At 57.5% G+C, this 16,960-nt stretch overlaps 1 protein-coding gene across 1 annotated transcript in view; it reads left to right on the top strand.

The window, feature by feature from the left end:
* The first annotated feature begins 5,004 nt into the window (after positions 1-5,004).
* The window catches only part of CCDC15 (coiled-coil domain containing 15), a 42,474-nt gene continuing 30,518 nt past the window's right edge, over positions 5,005-16,960 (top strand). The window contains exons 1-2 of the mRNA XM_065417215.1: positions 5,005-5,048; positions 14,456-14,687. Coding sequence (XP_065273287.1) covers positions 14,493-14,687 — 195 coding nt within the window. The 5' untranslated portion in view covers positions 5,005-5,048; positions 14,456-14,492. The remainder of the gene's footprint in view (positions 5,049-14,455; positions 14,688-16,960) is intronic.

Genomic DNA, 16,960 nt, shown 5'->3' with positions numbered 1-16,960 from the left:
GTTAGGAGGAAAGGCATATTTAGGCCTGACTGAAGCCAGCTGTGATCCAACAATTTTACAGCTTATCGTGTTTAATGTTGTGCATGTGCAAGAAAGGTACAGAGTAATCATGTTTGTGAGCAAAACAAAAGATAATCTCAAAACTAGAAGAAACTGGTTTGTGCTAACATCAAACTTGTATTGACAGTAAAGGAGAGTTAACATGGAAACGACAGACTAATGCGTATGTATAAGATAGCAGAAAGTTATATAAAGGGAAGCTGAAGCTGTGTATTGTCTGGTGCTGGATGTGATCATGGTGAGACCATCCTGATGTGCTTTCCACTTGTAAGTAACTGACCACTGCTTATGAGAGCTTTGCCTTAATGAAGATTTGTTAGATCCACCTGCTGAGTGGTGAATTGCACTCCAAGAATGTGCAAATAACCCTCCCTCTGCGCCCAATGCATCACCCCCTGGCCATGAGCAGAGACAGACACAGTCATAGGTGCTGGAACTAGGGGTGCTGCAGCACCCCCTGGCTTGAAGTGGTTTCCATCACATCCAGGATGTGAAGGTGGCATAAAAGACTGCAAGTGAGACCAGAATCAGGCCCAGCGTGGTCTGGGTGACATCCCTTTAAGAGGAAAAGGAAAGACGTGTTGGTCACTCTCTGTCCTTGGAGTCCTCAGAGTTCCCGGGGTTCAGGTGTCCTGACCCGCCTCTTGCTCTCTCAAATCTGGCCGTTGCAGTGCTGCATGTGTGCCAGGCTGTTCTATGTGATGCTGTTGAGGTTCTGCACTAAAGTACAATTTTCATAGAGGGTAAGGCTGTGACCTAGGATGATGCTGGGTGCACACTGCCCTCCAGTTCCTGTTAGAGGGGTAAGTAGGCCCCTGTGGAACACATCAGTGTGTTAATGACTGTGCAGGAGGCAACATGAAGATGGCAGTGAATGTTTGAGATTTTGTCTTTAACTTTCTTGAGAGGTGGATGTGTCCTGATGCTGCCTTAATAGTCAGGAAATGAAGGCTTGTCTACGTTAATTCCCTGTTATAGATATATGGTTTGTACCTGTGACAGAATGTATCCCTGTCGTGATACCTTATGCACAATTGTAATAATCTTTGTATGAAGATGTCATGGAGGATAGGTCCCTCAATGGCTCTTAGCCAGGATGGGCAGGGATGCAACCCATGCTATGAGCGTCCCTAGCCTGTTTGCCAGAAGCTGGGAGGGGATGACAGGGGATGGATCATTGATGATTGCCTGTTCTGTTCATTCCCTCTGAAGCACCTCACACTGGTCACAGTTGGAAGACAGGATACTGGGCTACATGGACCATTGGTCTGACCCATTATAGCCATCCACATTTTCTTAAGTATGCCTTTTAAAGTATCATTTGCAAACTCATAATTTTCGGGTCATATTTGCCCTGGTAAAATATGTGTGGCGACATGGTATGTGAAATTATAAGATTTCCCTCTATGATGTTATTAACATGTTCCAAACCACAGCCCTACCGAAGCAGAAGTTGGCAAACAGGTCTGTCTTAAAAAACAGAATGTGTGCTCTGCTTAATTTGCATTGCTCTGTTTCTGCATTAGGGAAGCTAGTTCACAGTGTCGCCAGCTCCTTGATTGTATTGTGAGTCTCACATTATTTGGGGGTTTTCTTAAAGCCCCAGATGCTGCTGCTGCTCCTCCTCCTCAATGAGGAAACATGTGGTGTTCAAATAGTTACTTAAATGACCACTGGGTGTCACTGCTTTTCCATAAATTCCAAATTCCTTATTTACCACTAGGAAAGGTCTCCACTGCAGGATTGAAATGAAATCCATAGCTGAGATATGGGATCTGGGATCTAGTGCACAGCCCCACAATTCAGTGGTAGGAAGGAGAACATGCTACATTGCCATGTTTGTATTTGGTAACTGCAGAAGGGATCTCTTGCTGGACACCTGCAGATGTCACGGCACCTGCAGATCCAGACTTGTATTCTGTCATGCACACAGCTAGAGCTACGAGTGCGACTGGTCGCTGAACAATCAAGATCTCGCCTTCCAGCAGCTCAAGTGGGAGGAGAGCCTCCCCTCATGTAGTTTATGGGAGCCATAGAACACCCTCTACAAAATGTGGAGCTCCTGAGGAAGGGATCCCTGCTCCAGCAGATTTGGGGGAATCTGGGAGACAGAGATTGGGTGGTACTACTGGGGGTACAGCAGCATTGTCCCCATGCCTGTGCACTGAACTGCAGTGGGGAGCCATGTGGGCCTCCAAGGAGACCTCCCATGGCTCACCATGAACCTTAGGTCTTGTCTATGTTGTCTAGATAAAAACCCTACATAGATCCAGTTAGCTATATAAGATTCTAGGACTGTCACTCTGTGTATGCAGTGTTGTTGTAGCCATGTTGGTCCCAAGATATTAGAGAGACAAAATGGGTGAGGGGAATATATTATTGGACCAACTTCTGTTGATGAGACAAGCTTTCGAGAAGTTGGTCCAATAAAAAATATTACCTCACCCACCTTGTCACTCTGAAGCCCCAAATGGTTTGATGCAGCTGGAAACAGCTACCAACAGGGCTCTGTTTGTTGAGACTATTGCCAGCTTCAGTCACTTGGAGTCATGGGCTGCTACTGTCCAAATTTTAATTTTTTTTTTTTTTTTTTTGGTAAACCACACTTTACAAATTACATCCGTGAGCCAGCACAGGCTTCTAGCTAGCAGTACTAGGTAAAAGGGCTCATTACAGGCAGGGCTGGTGGCACCATCCACTAGTGATGTCACCAGCACCTCCTGCTAGAAGATGCTGTTTTTAGTTGTTTATCTTTGCTAAACTTTAAATGTTCAGGCTAAAATTTTCCACGCTGGGCGTCAGCCTCAGGCTGTTTCTGTGAGTTGGGCCTGAGAGCCCCAAAACCAGCTCCCATTGTGGCTGGGCACAGCAAGCACTCCTCCTCCCCAGTACCCCTGCACATGGTAATGCTGCCCGAAGATCAGCTGCCGCTTCTTGCCCCTCCCCCTTCAGCTGCCCCCATGATGCTGGTAAACCAGGTGCCAGCTCTTGCCAATGCTGTAGGTGTCATAGCTGGTTTCAGACCAGCTCACCTGTATATTAATATTGCTCAGGATAGGGGTTAGACTTGTGAAGATGTGTTTAGTGTTTAGATTCACCAAAATGCTTATAAGTTGCTGTGTGCATTAATCTTACTTGTAATGTCTGTATCCCATGCTAAGGTAATATAGAAGTTTTACTTTATAATTGTAAAAATGCCTGCTCCGAATCTGAGTACCTTGGCAAGAAGAGTGGTTCACCCACCCACAAAGAAGGGCTATCAAAACTTAATGGGGCACTGTAGGACAAGAACTTTGTTGATTGCCCCATCCACCCACAAAGAAGCTACGTGCAGGAGCACTTGTCCCATGGGTTTGAACTCTGCGGGAAGGACAGGTAAAGATGCTCACAAGAAGAAAATTATCTCTTTGCTGTTTGGACTCTCACAAGGGCTAAGAAATAAAAGCAGAGATCCCCAGGTCATCCGGGATTAGCCTTAAAAGGCATTCAACAGACAGATTACTACATCTCTGTCACTCTTTGGAACCACAGCCTGTGACTCATTGGTGCTTATGTGCTGGCTGCTTTAACCTGTCCATAACACTCCTGTTGCTTTTTCCTAGTTAATATATCCATAGCTAGTTTACTCTTGGACTGGCTACCAGCTGTCTTTGGCGTGAGCTCTAAGTTGCCCACTGATCTGGGGGAAGGAGCTGGGTGCAGACCCAATATGCTGTGCATTTGGTATAAGTGACCACTAGCCAGCCACCCCACGGAGCCAGAGCAGCATCCCCGAGGCCTGGTCTGGGGCCACCTGGCAGGCCCGTCTCACTGCCCCTGGGTCACCCTTGTCACTGGTCTGGGGAACTAACCCTATGGCGCTTACCACCAGCATGGTTGGCTCCTGCTCCGACAGGTGGACCACTAGAGTGGCCAACCCTCCCAGTTTGGCTGGGAGTCTCCTGGAATTGGGCTTGATCTCCCGGAGACTACTGAAGCCAATCCGGGAGGTCTTAGGCTGCTAAAAGTCTGACGGCGCAGCGGGGCTGAGGAGAAGGTGTGGCCAGGGCATCTCTGTGCACCGCCCCCACCCCGACTCTGCAGCTCCCATTGGCCAGGAATGGGGAACTGTGGGGGCGGTGCTTGCAGGCAGGGGCAGCATGCAGAGCCTGCTCGCCTGTGAGCCGTTGCCAGACATGCCGCCGCTTCTGCGAGCTGCCTGAGATAAGCGCCACCTAGCCAAAGCCTGCACCTTGAACCCCCTCCCCCACGCCAACCCCTTGCCCCCTCCTGCATCCAAACTCCCTGCCCCAGCCCTGAACTCCCTCAAGCACCCCAAACCCTCTCCCCCACCCCAACTCCCTGCCCCAGGCTCAGCCTGGGGCCCCAAACTCCCTCCCAGAGCCCATACAGCAAACCCCCTCCTGCACCCCAACTCCCTGCCCAGTCCCCCACCTCCAGGCTCAGCCTGGAGCCCCCCCCCACTCCAAACCCCTCGGCCCCACCCTCCAGCCCAGAGCCTGCACCCCCTCCCACAGTGAGTGAGAGCAAGCGAGGGAGGGGGGATGGAGTGAGCGAGGCAGGGCCCAGGGGAAGGGGCGGGGCGGGGCAAAGGTGTTTGGGTTTGTAGGCTGACCGGTGGCACCCCTGAGGCCCGGCTGCTGCAGCAGCCTCTGCCTTGACATGGTTCCCACCATATCCGGGGTTACAGTTTGGTTCCACGGCTCCCAGCGCCCCCACTGTACAGGGTGGCAGCGCCCGGGCCGCCCGCAGCACCAGCCCCGCGGGTCCCTCATGTCCCCGGCCACCCCTCGGCCGGGCTCCCGCAGGCCTGGCCCCGCCTATCGCCCGCGCACCACTGCGCCGCCCGAGGCCGCCCTGCGGCTCACACGGCGCCTGCGCAGCGGCCGCCAACAGCCCCGCCCCGCCCTGCAGAAACCCCGGAAGGGGCGTGTCCTGGGGTGGGGCGAGCGCGCTGGGCGGAAGCGGCGCCTGGATTCAAAGTGTCGGTTGGTGGAAGTTGCTTCCGAGTTCGGGCAGTGTTGGCGTGAGAGCGGGGCGGGTGGGGTGTCTGAGTTGCCATGGCGATGGGTGTTAGTGGGGCGCCTGGCTGCGGGGTAGCGGTGGGTTTCGGCGGCGCGGGGCTGGTTTATGGGGGTGGGTTAGGGGCGGCGGTGCTGGGTTGGTTTTGTTGGGGTGGGATGGGATTGTCTGTGGTAGGAGGCGCTGGGTTAGGTTGGTCTGGGGGGGCGCTGGGCTGGTTTATGGGGGTGGGTTAGGGGCGGCGGTGCTGGGTTGGTTTTGTTGGGGTGGGATGGGATTGTCTGTGGTAGGAGGCGCTGGGTTAGGTTGGTCTGGGGGGGCGCTGGGCTGATTTATGGGGGTGGGTTAGGGGCGTCTGGTGGGGGCGGCGGTGCTGGGCTGGTTTTGTTGGGGTGAGATGGGATGGGGTGTCTGGCGGGGGCGCTGGGTTAGTTTGGTCTGTGGAGGTGGGGTACGAATGCCTGGTGTGGGCAAAGGGTGCTGGGCTGGTTTATGGGGGTGGGTTAGGGGCGGCGGTGCTGGGTTGGTTTTGTTGGGGTGGGATGGGGGTGTCTGTGGCAGGAGGTGCTGGGTTAGGTTGGTCTGGGGGGGGGTGCTGGGCTGGTTTATGGGGGTAGGTTAGGGGCAGCGGGGCAGGGCTGGTTTTGTTGGGGTGGGATGGGGGTGTCTGTGGTAGGAGGCGCTGGGTTAGGTTGGTCTGTGGGGTGGGTGCTGGGTAGGTTTATGGGGGTGGGTTAGGGGTGTCTGGTGGGGGCGGCGGTGCTGGGCTGGTTTTGTTGGGGTGAGATGGGAGGGGGTGTCTGGCGGGGGCGCTGGGTTAGTTTGGTCTGTGGAGGTGGGGTACGGATGCCTGGTGTGGGCAAGGGGTGCTGGGCTGGTTTATGGGGGTGGGTTAGGGGCGGTGGTGCTGGGTTGGTTTTGTTGGGGTGAGATGGGATGGGGTGTCTGGCGGGGGCGCTGGGTTAGTTTGGTCTGTGGAGGTGGGGTACGAATGCCTGGTGTGGGCAAAGGGTGCTGGGCTGGTTTATGGGGGTGGGTTAGGGGCGGCGGTGCTGGGTTGGTTTTGTTGGGGTGGGATGGGGGTGTCTGTGGCAGGAGGTGCTGGGTTAGGTTGGTCTGGGGGGGGGTGCTGGGCTGGTTTATGGGGGTAGGTTAGGGGCAGCGGGGCAGGGCTGGTTTTGTTGGGGTGGGATGGGGGTGTCTGTGGTAGGAGGCGCTGGGTTAGGTTGGTCTGTGGGGTGGGTGCTGGGTAGGTTTATGGGGGTGGGTTAGGGGTGTCTGGTGGGGGCGGCGGTGCTGGGCTGGTTTTGTTGGGGTGAGATGGGAGGGGGTGTCTGGCGGGGGCGCTGGGTTAGTTTGGTCTGTGGAGGTGGGGTACGGATGCCTGGTGTGGGCAAGGGGTGCTGGGCTGGTTTATGGGGGTGGGTTAGGGGCGGTGGTGCTGGGTTGGTTTTGTTGGGGTGAGATGGGATGGGGTGTCTGGCGGGGGCGCTGGGTTAGTTTGGTCTGTGGAGGTGGGGTATGGATTCCTGGTGTGGGCTGGTTTATGGGGGTGGGTTAGGGGCAGCGGTGCTGGGTTGGTTTTGTTGGGGTGGGATGGGATTGTCTGTGGCAGGAGGCGCTGGGGTAGGTTGGTCTGGGGGGGCGCTGGGCTGATTTATGGGGGTGGGTTAGGGGCGGCGGTGCTGGGTTGGTTTTGTTGGGGTGAGATGGGATGGGGTGTCTGGCGGGGGCGCTGGGTTAGTTTGGTCTGTGGAGGTGGGGTACGAATGCCTGGTGTGGGCAAAGGGTGCTGGGCTGGTTTATGGGGGTGGGTTAGGGGCGGCGGTGCTGGGTTGGTTTTGTTGGGGTGGGATGGGGGTGTCTGTGGCAGGAGGTGCTGGGTTAGGTTGGTCTGGGGGGGGGTGCTGGGCTGGTTTATGGGGGTAGGTTAGGGGCAGCGGGGCAGGGCTGGTTTTGTTGGGGTGGGATGGGGGTGTCTGTGGTAGGAGGCGCTGGGTTAGGTTGGTCTGTGGGGTGGGTGCTGGGTAGGTTTATGGGGGTGGGTTAGGGGTGTCTGGTGGGGGCGGCGGTGCTGGGCTGGTTTTGTTGGGGTGAGATGGGAGGGGGTGTCTGGCGGGGGCGCTGGGTTAGTTTGGTCTGTGGAGGTGGGGTACGGATGCCTGGTGTGGGCAAGGGGTGCTGGGCTGGTTTATGGGGGTGGGTTAGGGGCGGTGGTGCTGGGTTGGTTTTGTTGGGGTGAGATGGGATGGGGTGTCTGGCGGGGGCGCTGGGTTAGTTTGGTCTGTGGAGGTGGGGTATGGATTCCTGGTGTGGGCTGGTTTATGGGGGTGGGTTAGGGGCAGCGGTGCTGGGTTGGTTTTGTTGGGGTGGGATGGGATTGTCTGTGGCAGGGGCGCTGGGGTAGGTTGGTCTGGGGGGGCGCTGGGCTGATTTATGGGGGTGGGTTAGGGGCGGCGGTGCTGGGTTGGTTTTGTTGGAGTTAGATGGGGTGTCTGTGGCAGGAGGTGCTGGGTTAGGTTGGTCTGTGTGGGGGATGCTGGGTAGGTTTATGGGGGTGGGTTAGGGGCGTCTGGTGGGGGCGCTAGGTTAGTTTGGTCTGGTGGGGTGGGGTGCCTGGTGTGGGCAAGGAGTGCTGAGCTGGTTTATGGGGGTGGGTTAGGGGCGGCGGTGCTGGGTTGGTTTTGTTGGGGTGAGATGGGATGGGGTGTCTGGCGGGGGCGCTGGGTTAGTTTGGTCTGTGGAGGTGGGGTACGGATGCCTGGTGTGGGCAAGGGGTGCTGGGCTGGTTTATGGGGGTGGGTTAGGGGCGGCGGTGCTGGGTTGGTTTTGTTGGGGTGGGATGGGGGTGTCTGTGGCAGGAGGTGCTGGGTTAGGTTGGTCGGGGGGGGTGCTGGGCTGGTTTATGGGGGTAGGTTAGGGGCAGCGGGGCAGGGCTGGTTTTGTTGGGGTGGGATGGGGGTGTCTGTGGTAGGAGGCGCTGGGTTAGGTTGGTCTGTGGGGTGGGTGCTGGGTAGGTTTATGGGGGTGGGTTAGGGGTGTCTGGTGGGGGCGGCGGTGCTGGGCTGGTTTTGTTGGGGTGAGATGGGATGGGGTGTCTGGCGGGGGCGCTGGGTTAGTTTGGTCTGTGGAGGTGGGGTACGGATGCCTGGTGTGGGCAAGGGGTGCTGGGCTGGTTTATGGGGGTGGGTTAGGGGCGGTGGTGCTGGGTTGGTTTTGTTGGGGTGAGATGGGATGGGGTGTCTGGCGGGGGCGCTGGGTTAGTTTGGTCTGTGGAGGTGGGGTATGGATTCCTGGTGTGGGCTGGTTTATGGGGATGGGTTAGGGGCAGCGGTGCTGGGTTGGTTTTGTTGGGGTGGGATGGGATTGTCTGTGGCAGGAGGCGCTGGGGTAGGTTGGTCTGGGGGGGCGCTGGGCTGATTTATGGGGGTGGGTTAGGGGCGGCGGTGCTGGGTTGGTTTTGTTGGAGTTAGATGGGGGTGTCTGTGGCAGGAGGTGCTGGGTTAGGTTGGTCTGTGTGGGGGATGCTGGGTAGGTTTATGGGGGTGGGTTAGGGGCGTCTGGTGGGGGCGCTAGGTTAGTTTGGTCTGGTGGGGTGGGGTGCCTGGTGTGGGCAAGGAGTGCTGAGCTGGTTTATGGGGGTGGGTTAGGGGCGGCGGTGCTGGGTTGGTTTTGTTGGGGTGAGATGGGATGGGGTGTCTGGCGGGGGCGCTGGGTTAGTTTGGTCTGTGGAGGTGGGGTACGGATGCCTGGTGTGGGCAAGGCGTGCTGGGCTGGTTTATGGGGGTGGGTTAGGGGCGGCGGTGCTGGGCTGGTTTTGTTGGGGTGAGATGGGATGGGGTGTCTGGCGGGGGCGCTGGGTTAGTTTGGTCTGTGGAGGTGGGGTACGAATGCCTGGTGTGGGCAAAGGGTGCTGGGCTGGTTTATGGGGGTGGGTTAGGGGCGGTGGTGCTGGGTTGGTTTTGTTGGGGTGAGATGGGATGGGGTGTCTGGCGGGGGCGCTGGGTTAGTTTGGTCTGTGGAGGTGGGGTACGAATGCCTGGTGTGGGCAAAGGGTGCTGGGCTGGTTTATGGGGGTGGGTTAGGGGCGGCGGTGCTGGGTTGGTTTTGTTGGGGTGGGATGGGGGTGTCTGTGGCAGGAGGTGCTGGGTTAGGTTGGTCTGGGGGGGTGCTGGGCTGGTTTATGGGGGTAGGTTAGGGGCAGCGGGGCAGGGCTGGTTTTGTTGGGGTGGGATGGGGGTGTCTGTGGTAGGAGGCGCTGGGTTAGGTTGGTCTGTGGGGTGGGTGCTGGGTAGGTTTATGGGGGTGGGTTAGGGGTGTCTGGTGGGGGTGGCGGTGCTGGGCTGGTTTTGTTGGGGTGAGATGGGATGGGGTGTCTGGCGGGGGCGCTGGGTTAGTTTGGTCTGTGGAGGTGGGGTACGGATGCCTGGTGTGGGCAAGGGGTGCTGGGCTGGTTTATGGGGGTGGGTTAGGGGCGGTGGTGCTGGGTTGGTTTTGTTGGGGTGAGATGGGATGGGGTGTCTGGCGGGGGCGCTGGGTTAGTTTGGTCTGTGGAGGTGGGGTATGGATTCCTGGTGTGGGCTGGTTTATGGGGGTGGGTTAGGGGCAGCGGTGCTGGGTTGGTTTTGTTGGGGTGGGATGGGATTGTCTGTGGCAGGAGGCGCTGGGGTAGGTTGGTCTGGGGGGGCGCTGGGCTGATTTATGGGGGTGGGTTAGGGGCGGCGGTGCTGGGTTGGTTTTGTTGGAGTTAGATGGGGTGTCTGTGGCAGGAGGTGCTGGGTTAGGTTGGTCTGTGTGGGGGATGCTGGGTAGGTTTATGGGGGTGGGTTAGGGGCGTCTGGTGGGGGCGCTAGGTTAGTTTGGTCTGGTGGGGTGGGGTGCCTGGTGTGGGCAAGGAGTGCTGAGCTGGTTTATGGGGGTGGGTTAGGGGCGGCGGTGCTGGGTTGGTTTTGTTGGGGTGAGATGGGATGGGGTGTCTGGCGGGGGCGCTGGGTTAGTTTGGTCTGTGGAGGTGGGGTACGGATGCCTGGTGTGGGCAAGGGGTGCTGGGCTGGTTTATGGGGGTGGGTTAGGGGCGGCGGTGCTGGGTTGGTTTTGTTGGGGTGGGATGGGGGTGTCTGTGGCAGGAGGTGCTGGGTTAGGTTGGTCGGGGGGGGTGCTGGGCTGGTTTATGGGGGTAGGTTAGGGGCAGCGGGGCAGGGCTGGTTTTGTTGGGGTGGGATGGGGGTGTCTGTGGTAGGAGGCGCTGGGTTAGGTTGGTCTGTGGGGTGGGTGCTGGGTAGGTTTATGGGGGTGGGTTAGGGGTGTCTGGTGGGGGCGGCGGTGCTGGGCTGGTTTTGTTGGGGTGAGATGGGATGGGGTGTCTGGCGGGGGCGCTGGGTTAGTTTGGTCTGTGGAGGTGGGGTATGGATTCCTGGTGTGGGCTGGTTTATGGGGGTGGGTTAGGGGCAGCGGTGCTGGGTTGGTTTTGTTGGGGTGGGATGGGATTGTCTGTGGCAGGAGGCGCTGGGGTAGGTTGGTCTGGGGGGGCGCTGGGCTGATTTATGGGGGTGGGTTAGGGGCGGCGGTGCTGGGTTGGTTTTGTTGGAGTTAGATGGGGGTGTCTGTGGCAGGAGGTGCTGGGTTAGGTTGGTCTGTGTGGGGGATGCTGGGTAGGTTTATGGGGGTGGGTTAGGGGCGTCTGGTGGGGGCGCTAGGTTAGTTTGGTCTGGTGGGGTGGGGTGCCTGGTGTGGGCAAGGAGTGCTGAGCTGGTTTATGGGGGTGGGTTGGGGCGGCGGTGCTGGGTTGGTTTTGTTGGGGTGAGATGGGATGGGGTGTCTGGCGGGGGCGCTGGGTTAGTTTGGTCTGTGGAGGTGGGGTACGGATGCCTGGTGTGGGCAAGGGGTGCTGGGCTGGTTTATGGGGGTGGGTTAGGGGCGGCGGTGCTGGGCTGGTTTTGTTGGGGTGAGATGGGATGGGGTGTCTGGCGGGGGCGCTGGGTTAGTTTGGTCTGTGGAGGTGGGGTACGAATGCCTGGTGTGGGCAAAGGGTGCTGGGCTGGTTTATGGGGGTGGGTTAGGGGCAGCGGTGCTGGGTTGGTTTTGTTGGGGTGGGATGGGATTGTCTGTGGCAGGAGGCGCTGGGGTAGGTTGGTCTGGGGGGGCGCTGGGCTGATTTATGGGGGTGGGTTAGGGGCGGCGGTGCTGGGTTGGTTTTGTTGGAGTTAGATGGGGGTGTCTGTGGCAGGAGGTGCTGGGTTAGGTTGGTCTGTGTGGGGGATGCTGGGTAGGTTTATGGGGGTGGGTTAGGGGCGTCTGGTGGGGGCGCTAGGTTAGTTTGGTCTGGTGGGGTGGGGTGCCTGGTGTGGGCAAGGAGTGCTGAGCTGGTTTATGGGGGTGGGTTAGGGGCGGCGGTGCTGGGTTGGTTTTGTTGGGGTGAGATGGGATGGGGTGTCTGGCGGGGGCGCTGGGTTAGTTTGGTCTGTGGAGGTGGGGTACGGATGCCTGGTGTGGGCAAGGGGTGCTGGGCTGGTTTATGGGGGTGGGTTAGGGGCGGCGGTGCTGGGCTGGTTTTGTTGGGGTGAGATGGGATGGGGTGTCTGGCGGGGGCGCTGGGTTAGTTTGGTCTGTGGAGGTGGGGTACGAATGCCTGGTGTGGGCAAAGGGTGCTGGGCTGGTTTATGGGGGTGGGTTAGGGGCGGTGGTGCTGGGTTGGTTTTGTTGGGGTGGGATGGGGTGTCTGGCGGGGGCGCTGGGTTAGTTTGGTCTGTGGAGGTGGGGTACGAATGCCTGGTGTGGGCAAAGGGTGCTGGGCTGGTTTATGGGGGTGGGTTAGGGGCGGCGGTGCTGGGTTGGTTTTGTTGGGGTGGGATGGGGGTGTCTGTGGCAGGAGGTGCTGGGTTAGGTTGGTCTGGGGGGGGGTGCTGGGCTGGTTTATGGGGGTAGGTTAGGGGCAGCGGGGCAGGGCTGGTTTTGTTGGGGTGGGATGGGGGTGTCTGTGGTAGGAGGCACTGGGTTAGGTTGGTCTGTGGGGTGGGTGCTGGGTAGGTTTATGGGGGTGGGTTAGGGGTGTCTGGTGGGGGTGGCGGTGCTGGGCTGGTTTTGTTGGGGTGAGATGGGATGGGGTGTCTGGCGGGGGCGCTGGGTTAGTTTGGTCTGTGGAGGTGGGGTACGGATGCCTGGTGTGGGCAAGGGGTGCTGGGCTGGTTTATGGGGGTGGGTTAGGGGCGGTGGTGCTGGGTTGGTTTTGTTGGGGTGAGATGGGATGGGGTGTCTGGCGGGGGCGCTGGGTTAGTTTGGTCTGTGGAGGTGGGGTATGGATTCCTGGTGTGGGCTGGTTTATGGGGGTGGGTTAGGGGCAGCGGTGCTGGGTTGGTTTTGTTGGGGTGGGATGGGATTGTCTGTGGCAGGAGGCGCTGGGGTAGGTTGGTCTGGGGGGGCGCTGGCCTGATTTATGGGGGTGGGTTAGGGGCGGCGGTGCTGGGTTGGTTTTGTTGGAGTTAGATGGGGTGTCTGTGGCAGGAGGTGCTGGGTTAGGTTGGTCTGTGTGGGGGATGCTGGGTAGGTTTATGGGGGTGGGTTAGGGGCGTCTGGTGGGGGCGCTAGGTTAGTTTGGTCTGGTGGGGTGGGGTGCCTGGTGTGGGCAAGGAGTGCTGAGCTGGTTTATGGGGGTGGGTTAGGGGCGGCGGTGCTGGGTTGGTTTTGTTGGGGTGAGATGGGATGGGGTGTCTGGCGGGGGCGCTGGGTTAGTTTGGTCTGTGGAGGTGGGGTACGGATGCCTGGTGTGGGCAAGGGGTGCTGGGCTGGTTTATGGGGGTGGGTTAGGGGCGGCGGTGCTGGGTTGGTTTTGTTGGGGTGGGATGGGGGTGTCTGTGGCAGGAGGTGCTGGGTTAGGTTGGTCGGGGGGGGTGCTGGGCTTGTTTATGGGGGTAGGTTAGGGGCAGCGGGGCAGGGCTGGTTTTGTTGGGGTGGGATGGGGGTGTCTGTGGTAGGAGGCGCTGGGTTAGGTTGGTTTGTGGGGTGGGTGCTGGGTAGGTTTATGGGGGTGGGTTAGGGGTGTCTGGTGGGGGCGGCGGTGCTGGGCTGGTTTTGTTGGGGTGAGATGGGATGGGGTGTCTGGCGGGGGCGCTGGGTTAGTTTGGTCTGTGGAGGTGGGGTATGGATTCCTGGTGTGGGCAAGGGGTGCTGGGCTGGTTTATGGGGGTGGGTTAGGGGCGATGGTGCTGGGTTGGTTTTGTTGGGGTGAGATGGGATGGGGTGTCTGGCGGGGGCGCTGGGTTAGTTTGGTCTGTGGAGGTGGGGTATGGATTCCTGGTGTGGGCTGGTTTATGGGGGTGGGTTAGGGGCAGCGGTGCTGGGTTGGTTTTGTTGGGGTGGGATGGGATTGTCTGTGGCAGGAGGCGCTGGGGTAGGTTGGTCTGGGGGGGCGCTGGGCTGATTTATGGGGGTGGGTTAGGGGCGGCGGTGCTGGGTTGGTTTTGTTGGAGTTAGATGGGGGTGTCTGTGGCAGGAGGTGCTGGGTTAGGTTGGTCTGTGTGGGGGATGCTGGGTAGGTTTATGGGGGTGGGTTAGGGGCGTCTGGTGGGGGCGCTAGGTTAGTTTGGTCTGGTGGGGTGGGGTGCCTGGTGTGGGCAAGGAGTGCTGAGCTGGTTTATGGGGGTGGGTTAGGGGCGGCGGTGCTGGGTTGGTTTTGTTGGGGTGAGATGGGATGGGGTGTCTGGCGGGGGCGCTGGGTTAGTTTGGTCTGTGGAGGTGGGGTACGGATGCCTGGTGTGGGTAAGGGGTGCTGGGCTGGTTTATGGGGGTGGGTTAGGGGCGGCGGTGCTGGGTTGGTTTTGTTGGGGTGAGATGGGATGGGGTGTCTGCCGGGGGCGCTGGGTTAGTTTGGTCTGTGGAGGTGGGGTACGGATGCCTGGTGTGGGCAAGGGGTGCTGGGCTGGTTTATGGGGGTGGGTTAGGGGCGGCGGTGCTGGGTTGGTTTTGTTGGGGTGGGATGGGGGTGTCTGTGGCAGGAGGTGCTGGGTTAGGTTGGTCTGTGTGGGGGATGCTGGGTAGGTTTATGGGGGTGGGTTAGGGGTGTCTGGTGGGGGCGCTAGGTTAGTTTGGTCTGGTGGGGTGGGGTGCCTGGTGTGGGCAAGGAGTGCTGGGCTGGTTTATGGGGGTGGGTTAGGGGTGTCTGGTGGGGGCGGCGGTGCTCGGTTGTTTTTGTTGGTGGGATGGGGGTGTCCGGGGTGGGAGTGGGGGCAATGGGCTAGTTTGGGGCTGGCGTAGGGATGTCTGTGGCAGGGCAGCAGGCCCTGGGTTGCTTTTGTGGGGGTGTGCTGGGGTTGGGGGCACTGGGCTGCTTTTGCCTAGAACTCTCCCTTGAGCTGTTGTTTTCATTGTCTTTGAATAGGGCTGTGGATGAGGGGCTGGCTTCCCGTGTGACTGGGATGCTGCCACCTGCGAAGCAGCAGCCCTGTGCCCGGAGCATGGCGGTGGGACAGCCTGTAGGGGACAAAGCGAGGTGTCTGTGGATGGCAGTGAATCAGGCGGTACTGGCTGAGAGGAACCAGAGCGTGGCCCCTGTGGGGGTTTGGGTGGAGAGCGCCCAAGCTGGTGGCAGATGGGAGGAGAGCATTGCTTTCGTGAGTGCCCTGTCTGAATGCTTTGCCTGTTATGCTGTTTGCTTTCTCCAGATTGTTCCCTTGTCAGATTTGATAGCCCAGGCCAGGATTAGATCATCTCTGAGTGGGAATCTCAGCTGGGGTTCAGTTTATAGCTTCTAAATATTCTTCCTTGATTTTGTGCTCCTTGTTCCTCTACTCTTCCCCGGAAATCTGATAGTCATGGGCAGGGCCCTTTGTATTCTGCGATTCCACAGCTCCAAAGTCCTCCCTTGCTGCAGAATCTATTTTATTGAATTCTGTTTCTAGTACTCATAGTGGTGAAGATAGAAAAGGTGACCTGAATGTAAACCAATACAGCATTGTTTTCCTGAGTTTGCAGACAGCCTGAAATGATACCTGCGAGAGACCTGAACTGCTCCCTTCATCTTAAAGGGTTGTTAATGCAGAAACCCTTAAGATGACAATCTATAGTACTCTGGAAAACGTGCAAACAAGTTCATTTTTTTTTTTTTTTTGGAACTAACTTATTTTTTTAAATAAATCCCACAGCAGCTGTGATACTGATGAGATTATTTATTTTCACGTTTAACTCAATAAAACCTCCATTCTTAAAACTTACCTGAAACATCGACAGAATTTTCACCTAAGCACTGCTGAGTCTAGGGACCTTCCAGAAGAACTTAAGTGCAGCTAAGGGAGAGGAGTTATTTAAATAAGTGTCAGTGGGGACACAAGAACAAATGGATATAAATTGGCTATCAACAAGTTTAGGCTTGAAATTAGATGAGTTTCTAATTTCTGTTCACACCAGAGGAGTGAAGTTCTGGAACAGCCTTCCAAGGGGAGCAGTGGGGGCAAAAAACCTAACTCGCTTCAAGACTGAGCATGAAACGTTTATGGAGGGGATGGTATGATGAGACTGCCTGCAATGGCATGTAGCTGATCTGCGACTGCGAGCAGCAAATATCTCCAATGGCTGGTGATGGGACACCAGTTGGGGAGGGCTCTGAGTTACTACAGAGAATTCTTTTCCAGGTGTCTGGTTGGTGGGTCTTGCCCATATGCTCAGGGTCTAACTGATTACCATATTTGGGGTTGGGAAGAAGTTTTCCCCAGGTCAGATTGGCAGAGGTCCTGAGGGTTTTTTGCCTTCCTCACTTGCAGGTTTAAACTAGTATAAATGGTGGCTTCTCTGTAACTTTAAGTCTTTAAATCATGATTTGAGGACTTCTGTAATGGACCCCTAATCTCTGGCTGACTTACTGGAGTGGGTGGGTGAGGATTTCTGGCCTGCAGTGCGCAGGAGGTCAGACTAGAATTATGACGATGATGGTCCTTTCTGGTCTTCAAGTCTATAAGTATGCTATAGCAGGCTTTGGTTTGTATATGCATCCTTGCCCTTACTTTTCTATTTCTCTTTCATTGCTTGTGCCCAGAGATCTGTTTTGTTTTCTTCTTGTATAGCATCCTCAACCAAGTGGAAGGCAGCACTGTCCCCAGTGTGTTTACTTTGATTGTGCTAGAAAGACACATTTGTTATGAGCAGGTAGAAACTGAAATGTGCTCTTTCGGCTCAGCACAAAATCCTACCCTAGAGGGCACAAGGACTGCCACACACAACTATCTATCTGAATGAAAATGAGTAGCCCATTTTACAGTACTCCTCTGGTAGGAAACAGACAGGAGAATAGTAGCTTTGATATGCTGGTGTTTTGAGGTTCCTTATTTTGACTTTTTACCTAACCCATATAGCAAACCAATCAGCAATGGCCTTGTGATTTTTCTTTTGTTTTTTACTAGCATATTTACAAATAAATACACATGGGGTGGCCTGTGACACCTGCATTTGGGGAGGCTGGGTGCGAGTGCCAGAAGCTCCCCAGAAGTGTGTGTGTGTGGGGGGGGGATGACACCAGTTCCTCAACTGAGGCCCTGCCCCCTTGTTCCATCCTGAAGCCGGCCTGGCTCGGCCTCCTCCCATGAGGCCCTGTCCATGCTCCACTGCTGCTTGTGCCTCTTCGCCCCTGGGGGAGGGGGTGGAGAGGTGCAGGGGCCTCTGGGATGGGAAGAGGCGAAGTGAGGGTGGAGCCTCTTGGGAAAAGGCAGAGCAGGGGCAGGAAGAGGAGCACCGCGGGTAGAAGAGGACAAGCGGGAGCGGGGCCTTGGGGCAGAGCGTGGACGGGGACATGGCTCGGGCGCCCTTTCAGCAGCAGCGCTCCAAAGGTGGTGGGTTGGCGTGCCTCCAAAGGGAGGTGTGCCTCATCCTGTTTGGGGAGGCTTAGCCTCCCCTG

The sequence above is a fragment of the Emys orbicularis genome, chromosome 15 (genome assembly GCF_028017835.1).
Source record: "Emys orbicularis isolate rEmyOrb1 chromosome 15, rEmyOrb1.hap1, whole genome shotgun sequence".
In the NCBI taxonomy this organism is placed as follows: domain Eukaryota; kingdom Metazoa; phylum Chordata; order Testudines; family Emydidae; genus Emys; species Emys orbicularis.
This window is presented reverse-complemented; position numbering and strand designations above follow the sequence as displayed.